This window comes from Myodes glareolus, chromosome 17 (genome assembly GCF_982192425.1).
Source record: "Myodes glareolus chromosome 17, mMyoGla1.1, whole genome shotgun sequence".
NCBI classification, from domain to species: domain Eukaryota; kingdom Metazoa; phylum Chordata; class Mammalia; order Rodentia; family Cricetidae; genus Myodes; species Myodes glareolus.
In genome coordinates, this window is record NC_142042.1 from 63525189 (window position 1) to 63533344 (window position 8156).

At 43.4% G+C, this 8156-nt stretch overlaps 1 protein-coding gene across 1 annotated transcript; it reads right to left on the bottom strand.

Annotated features, from left to right (window-relative positions):
* Window positions 1–266: 266 nt before the first annotated feature.
* Window positions 267–7494, bottom strand: LOC148119471 (speckle-type POZ protein-like). Its single transcript, XM_087897412.1, has 2 exons — window positions 7467–7494; window positions 267–1075 (listed from the first exon to the last, which is right to left on the bottom strand). Exons 1-2 carry the CDS (start codon window positions 7492–7494, stop codon window positions 267–269), a joined length of 837 nt encoding a protein of 278 aa, XP_087753538.1.
* Window positions 7495–8156: the final 662 nt, after the last annotated feature.

Below are 8156 nucleotides of genomic sequence, written 5' to 3' on the forward strand. Positions count from 1 at the left end.
CTGGATCGAGCATTTCCCACGGGTAGGATTCTGTGTTAGTTTTTCTTTCTGTTTTATTAAAGCTGTATCTTTTGTAAGATAGTCTGGGGACTTTTCATTACCGATTGCCCTGCGGCATCAAATCCCAGTTTCCATCTGATGGGACAAAAAAAAAAATCAAAGCAGTCTAACAACACGGTAGAAGTTGCATAGAGTATACTAGATTCCAGGGGTGCTTCTCCCCCTATCTGCCCCTCAACTCTTTTACAGATGTGTTGAAGCCAGGCCTAGCAGCTGTAATTCCCCAAATTCACTGTAAATGCACCCCAGATCCCACAGTATAAGCAGGTGTCATTCATAACAATTCTGACTGCTGCTACCAGAAGACATATGTATGTCGCCCCAACAGGATTCAAAGAGTTCATCAGGCATTTGTTTGTTGTTTCCAGGCTAAGACCATGTGCAGAAGCCAGGGAGACACTTTCTTCAGCCACCAAGTGGGGATAGGAGTCAACCACTGTCTTCCAGCTCGAGGTCTGAAAAACCTCCGAAGCACGAGCTGTAATGAAATCCATTGCCTGAGTTTTCAACTGCACTGCGCTGTGGAGGTCAGCCAGGAAGACAGTGTGGGCAGCATTCTCCACAGAGAGGTCCCTGCAGAGGGCCCTCTCACACATGACCTTCAAATGCTCCAGGTCATACCTGTCAGCAGCTGCAAGCACAGCATCTGCCATGTTGTGGAGGTCAGGTTCCTTCCCAGTGTAAATGAAGCCCATCATTGCCTTGAAGACTTCAGGTTCCAGGTCATGAATCTCAATGTGATTCTTTCTGCTCTCCTCCATGTCATGTTCAAACATGGCTCTGAAAACTGGAGAGCGAGCAGCTAAGATGGCCTTGTGAGCCCGGAATTCCTGGCCATCTACCACCAGGCAGCAGTCTGTGAAGCTGGAATTCTCCCACAGCTCTCCTAGATCATCTACAAGTGTGCACCTTGGAATGTCTATCCCTGGCTGCGTGTTCTGCTCAGACATGCTGATGCAGTCCTGAACCATGCTCACCTCACAGAAGAGTGTGAGTTTGGCATCTGGGAGAAGAAAATGTCAATTGTACAAAAGGAAATCTTTAAGGATGAACTTTGTTAAACCGAAGCTTTCGTTTTGGTCAAACCTGGTGACTCTTTGCCTATACATGATTTGTGATTTCTCTCCGTTAGCATTTATGATCCCAAAGTGGAAATTTGCCCATACAGGGCTCTTTGGAGAGCTGAGCAACCCTAGGTAAACTGACAGGCACTCTCTGCTTTCCTCATCGATTCCACTCAGGTATACTTTCAAATACCATTTCTGCTTGTCATTGGCTCCAGGTGAGAAAGTGGGGCTTTAAAAGTCTTTCCCCAAGACTCCCTCCATGCAAAAAGAGAAGTTGCTGATGGTCCATCTGTAGGAAAATTTCCTGACTCTGATCTGTGTGTAGCCGCTGCTCCCAGCTGCCAGGTCTTCTGACTTATCTGCTTCTGGAAGTGTGAAGATTTACCTGGAGCCAAAAAGGACAAGGTTATTTTCTTCTTCAACCTGGTGGGGTCACAATAACAGAAAATATTTTAGATTTTTAGTTTCTGTTTTTCTATCTGTTCCCTCTTATATGAGGTTAGAAACTTTGGTCTTTCTGAAATTCTATACATATTGAACTATGAGATTCAAAGAAGACAGTCTAGAGTACTAGGCATTCTTTCTTACATCACTCCATCTTTTCTAGATTAAATATTAAGTAAGAAGGTGTTTAGTTTTGACAATTCTAAACAACTTTTGATAATTTGGAACATTTTATACACTCTTACATTGCAAAGTGTTGTATTCCGGTTCTCTAAAGGAACAGAACACATAGAATGAATCTCTCTAATGAAGGAGAGTGATTCATTAGAATGACTTAGGGCTGCAGTCCTACTAATCCCACAAAGGCTATCTGTGTAGGGAAAGTACAAGATCCCAGTACTTACTAAGTCCCAGAGGTCTGACGGGTTGACTATTCCTCAGTCTATGCTGGAATTCCAAAGATGATTCTCTACTGCCAGAGAAGGAAAGGACTTGCTGCAAGGGGAGGGCAAGCAGCAAAGGGCAGCAGCTTCCTTCTTCCCTGTCCTTTTATATGCTTACAACAGAGGGTGTGGCCCAGTGTAGGGTGTGTCTTCCTGCCTTGAGATCTGGATTAAAGGTGTGTGTCTTCTGGCATCAATTCCAGATTAAAAGTTTGTATTTTTCAAGAGTAGGCCTGAGGAAGCAAGTTCCATGGGAGCAGAAGCAAGGAGCCAATCCAGTCTCAGGAGCCAATCCACTCGTGGGACACTGTGGGATCAGAATTGAGCCAGTGACCTGATCCAGAGTCAAGATCCCCATTGGAATAGGATGGGGACTGGAATAGCTACCTAGGACAGGGTGGAATAGGATGGGGACTGGAATAGCTACCTAGGACAGGGTGGGCCTGAGGAATTAAGCTCCATGGGAGCAGAAGACAGGAGCCAATCCAGTCCCAAGACACTGGCAGACAAGGATTGAGCCAGCAACCTGATATTCTCTCTTTCTCCCTGTCTCTGTCTCTGTCTCTGTCTCTGTCTCTGTCTCTGTCTCTCTCTCTCTCTCTGTGCATGTGTGTTTGTATTTGTGTCTGTTTGCCTTTCTATTTGGTCAGTCCTTTTGCTATGTGGACAATCCTGTTGATTAAGACCCATGCCTCTTCCTGATGGGGACTTAAATCCTTTATTCTGTGCCAGATCCTCTAGAGAACCACTTACCTGAATTAAAAGCCCCACCTACCACATTCCTGGAGTGATACCATATAGAAACAAATACTCCTCTCTAGCCCCAGTGGGCTCAAGACTAGGTTGCCAGTTCTGTCCTGTTTCTATAACTGGTCTGGATCTCCTCCTGTAGAAGTCACTGGGCTGGAGTTGAGCCTGTTCTCATGGAGATCACTGACTCTAGTTCTGATTACTGGCTCAATCCTGATCTGCCAGTGTCCCGGGACTGGGTTGGCTTCTGGGACTGGATTTGGTCCTGGCTTCTGTTCCTGGTTGAGCAATTCACTCTCTGTCCTAGGTAGCTGGTTCTGTCCCACTCCAGCTCTGGTGGTGATCTCTGACTCTGAGTCAGGTCTCTGGCTCAATCCTGATCCGCCAGTGTAGCTGGGACTGAATTTTCTCCTGGCTTCTGCTTCCAGTGAAGTTTATTTCCTCAGGCCCTTTCTGTTCTAGGTAGCTAAACCAGAGCTACTTTTGTGGATTTGTTGCCCAAGGTGGAGTTCCTTGCCTGAGGGCAAATGTGGCCTAGGTTACCAGCTTTGACCTGTATCTGTAAATCCTGGTCTGGATTCCCTCCTGCAGAAGCCCCTGGGTTGGAGTTGGACCTGGAAAGGTTTCTGGTTCCATTCTACTGCCTTGGAGGTCCCAGGTTCCGGTGCACCTGAACCTGAACCCTCAGAGGACCTGCTTACTTCCTCACAGACCTTAGACTCAAGCTCAGATCCACAGGGGTTCCAGGTTCCTGCCTATTCCCTTTGATGTCCCAGACCAATGTCCAGAACTACAGAGGTCCTGGCTCAGGCCTACTCTCTCTGAGGACCCAGACTCATGCCTGGCCCCACCAAGATCTCTGGTTCCTGCCAATTCCCTCAGAAGTCCCAGGTTTACTCACACCAAGACCGGCAGAGGTCCTGGTTCAGACATAGTTCCTGGGAGGTCCTAGATTCACGCCCAGATCCACTGGGGTCCTGGCTTAGGTCTACTCCCTTGAAGATCCCAGATTCACATCCGGACCCTCAGCAGGCTCTGGCTCTGGCTCACTGGCGCAGTGGTTTGTCTCCTGTACCTGTTCCAGTTGGGATCGCTGACTCTAGATCTGGTCACTGGCTCAATTCTGATCCACCAGTGTCCCAGGACTGGGTTGGCTTCCGGGACTGGATTTTCTCCTGGCTTCTCTGCTCCCGGTAGAGCTTGTTTCCTCAGGCCTTCTCTGTCGAAGGTTGAGGCATGATTTCTTTAAGAGAGGTCTTCCTGATTCAGCAGTAGCAAAAAAGAAAAAAGGAAAAAAAAGAAAAGGAAAGGAAAAAGAAAACCCATGCAATTTCAAAATGGTGGCTTCCTGGAATGTGCTGCCAAGTGTGAACTCTGGCTCTTTCAGGAAGCTGAACATTTAAATGGGGTTTGTGAAGAGTGTCTTACTAACTGATTAATGGTGTGACATAGACCCACTCTATGCCAGAAACTGGGCAGCGTGCATAGCTGGTCAAGATGTTGCACAGACCTCCACCATATTGAATTGGGTGGAACCAAAAGGCAAAGCAGTCTTAGCCCTAGTAATGCAGTTTAGCGTTTTAAGAAGTGTTCCTGGACAGAAAAGAATTTCAGATACCCAATAGGACAAGTTCAGACATAAAAGACCTGTAAATGAGAAATATTATGTTTTAAAAAAATATACATAGGCTTGGGAAAGAGAAGAAGAAGAATAAAGAGACAGAAAATGTACTACAAAAGAGGGCAGGCAGATATAGATTAAAGGAGTAAAGATAATAAAATAAATATTAAAGTTGTAGAAAATAATAGAGTAAGAAAAATAAGCCATGTAAAGATGAAATATACACAGAAAGTCTGGATTATGTATATTATTGTATTTTCTTTAAAGTTTTCGACTGCAGAGAAACATTGGATTCTGGGGACCTCTAAGCTAAACCAACATATATATTTTAAATGTATCCTGACTTCAGAATTTGAGACTAAGGAGTTGTTACTGTGGAAAAGAGGTTCTTCTTTTGTGGATTTTGTCCAATCTAATGTGGCTTGATGGACTAAGGCTGCCTAAAAAGTCTCTGTAAACAACCTCCAAAATTACTTTTCCCAACAAAAAGCAGGAAGCATTTGGAGATAACTATTCCCAAATCCCCAAATATTGTTTATAATTTTTTTTTACATTTAGAGGGGGATGTGCTATAGAGATTTACATTGGTATAAATCTTGATTTATTGATACAAATTTAAGTTTACTTTTGTTATATTTCTTCGATTGATTAAGGTATTATGTTTGTTAAGAGCATTTAAAATGTAATTTAGAATTAAGAAATATAGGTTAATAGGGTTATCTATAATAGTCAAGCTTGTAGTCATACTATTTAGGATTCCTATATATGTAGAGATACATTTCAGTTAGGTAGAGATTCTTCAGATCTTACAGAGACCTCCAGAATATGGCATTTAAAATGTTTTAAGAGCTTAAGACTTTTCATAACAGTGAGACACATGTGCTCATGGCAGCACCAATCTACTTCAAGAGGAAGACGAGCATTAAAGAGGCTCCTTATGAAATATGTTCACCATTTGTTCAAGAAACTGTTTTTGACTGGAAAGCTTGATGAACTGGACATGTAGGACCTATAGAAAATGACTACCAAACTTGCATAAAGGTGAGATGGTCCTTCGGGGTTTCTGCTTCATGAAAGTGTATGCTAGACATTCTGCTGGACACAGAAGAAAGTGACTGACAAACTGACAATATAGGTGGAAATGTCTTTGAAATTTCCTGCTTCATGAAAAAGTCTGCAGTGTCCTGTGGGCCACTAGACTGATGATTGGTGCCCATAATGTTACAGAAGAACTTTGAGTGACTGTGAAGACAGTGAGATGTCTCTGTCATTTCTAAAGTTTTGGACATTTCTTACCATGCGAGGGTCTGTTTACTTAGGTAAACACTTAGGTGACCCTGCAGTGTCAGAGGTCTTTCTTCCTTCTTAGCAGTTATAATTCACAGAGTGGAACATGACCCATCATGTTTTTATGAAAATTGGGAAGAACAAGGGAAGTGGGGTTGTCATAGTCCATCTGACAGAGAATTGGTTTTGGTCCAGGTGGGCAAATGTCTCATTTGTAGTGAAAATCTTTCAGAGGATTGATGCATGAAGAATTCACATTCTCTAGGGCATGGAATCTCAATCTTCCTAATTCTGGGACCCTTTAATAGAGTTCCTCATGTTGTGATGATCCCCTACCATAAAATTATTTTCTTGCTACACAGAACTGTAATTTTGCTACTATTATGAATCATAATGAATATATCTGACATCCATGATATCTGATATTCCAACTTTGAAAGTGTTCTTAGACCTCCATAGAGCTAAGAAATCACATGTTACAAACCGCAAGTCTAAGTCATGCCTGCCAGAAAACCAGGTAAGATTTTTGCCTCTCTTCTCTTCTCTCTATGCTCGCTGAGACACAATCTTCCAGCCTCATCTCCAGCTCTGCAGCAGAACACCTGGGAGCCTTCCCTGCACCCCTGTGTGTAGATACCACAGACTTCCCCTTCTAATAACCCTATCCCAGACTCCTTGCTTTGTTCCAGCTCCCAACCCAGGCAGGTGCCCTCTGCTAAGCCAGTGACCACCCTTCCCCGGGCAACAAGTAGGCTGAAGTCAGATCCACGTCTCTGATTTTGCTCCTCCTCTTCCACCTTTCTTGGTCTCATCCCCTGCTCTGTAGAAGAAAATCTGCTGTGTTCTTTCCCACTGGCAGGATCTTTTCCTGCAATCTTCCTTTCCCAACCTCACCCCATCATCCCAGACTCCAACACCACCAGGCATCTACTAAGAACACACCAGCAGAGCAGACAGGGAAATAGGTTAGCCAACTGAAGAACTTCATCCCTAATTCTTCCCCTCCAAATCTAAACACCCCAGTTCATCTGCAGAGTTGCCACAGAACACCAGGTGCAACTATATTCTCCTACCCACCCATACTGCCAACATCTTTGTGGATTCCAGCAAAATTCTCCTTCTATTTTTTTCATGACTTTTTTTTTGTAATTAGGAAATTTCACTTTATGTAACCTGAGCACCATTGCTTCCCAGTCACCCAAATTGTGACTCCCTGCCTTTGGGCTTTCTCCTCCTAGAGAAAAATAGAAGGAAAAATGAACACGTCCAATTTATGTTGCTCTGGAACTTGGTCAAACTCCTGGTATCCAACTCCTTAAAGAAAACCAAGTCCTTCCCATTCAATTCTGGAGAATTTCACTTCCACCTCCTTATCACCCTTTTTAAAATTTCTCTTCAGTGACTTTCTTTCTAGGCTCTTGCCTTTTTGGGGAGGGACAAAGTAGTGGTTTTTACAGAAGCCTCTATGTCCCTCTTTCTCAACTTTGAGGCTGCAGTCATCAATACCATGACAATAAAAGCCTCCTTGCCATAACAATAATCAGGAGCATAGATCATGGACTTCTATATGGTTTCTGAAGATAGCACAGACCATGGGCATCTATATGGTTCTTGGCAACAGCATGTGCCACTGACTTAAATACGGTCTCTTGTGACAATACAGACCACAGACAGCAACCCTGTCCTCTGAAGATGCATGGACCATGGACACCATCACACTCTTCTATGTCAGCACAGGCCAAGTAAATCATCATGGCCACAGGTGGACATACTGGCCACTCACATCAATATGGCCCTTGGAGGTAGCACAGTCCTTAGACATCAACTTAGGTTCACACATGCACATCCTCATAGCCTTTGTTTGTAACACAAACACTCCATGGACATCAAATACTCCTGCTGCTGTAGGACTATGGAAGCCAACATTGCATCACAGTATATTTGTGAATAATGGCATCACAAGAGTCTGTCTGTATAAATGGAAAAGAAAAATACAAAGAAGCATAGAAAAATGACAGCACGAGAGACTTTCACGAGTCTGAAAACCCACATCACACTCAGTGTAGTGCCATCTGAGGTCTGAACAAGGCTAGAGCCTCCATTCTACTACAGATGGGTTCATGAGAGCTCTTCTAAATTTTTTGCATTTCTGTCCTGTGCACTAATGCATTATAAGAAAAAAATATGCCTCTTGGCTCCTCAGCACAGCAACAACAATCTAGCTTGTGCTCTTTTTCTGTTTCCAATTCAAGTAACATTTGGTGAGAATGTATTCATCCAAATAATCAACAAATTTTGTGGCTTTACCTTTGTGTTTAAATAGTGACATTATCATAATAAAAGGATTTTCAAAGAAAGGGAATCAACAGCTTTGAAAATGAAAATAAAATAAATGATAGGGTTAAGACAGTCTGGTATTAATGACTCAAATGTCAGTTATACTCAAGCACACACATGGGGCAGTGAAAGTCAGCTTTCTTTCAG

Excerpts from the sequence above, each read along its gene's own strand:
- LOC148119471 (XM_087897412.1), bottom strand. The coding sequence starts at position 7,494 with ATGTCTAAGGACTGTGCTACCTCCAAGG. Across the intron at positions 1,076-7,466 it reads GGACTGTGCTACCTCCAAGG|TTCTTCTCCCAGATGCCAAA; the intron begins GCCATATTGATG and ends ACAATTGACATT.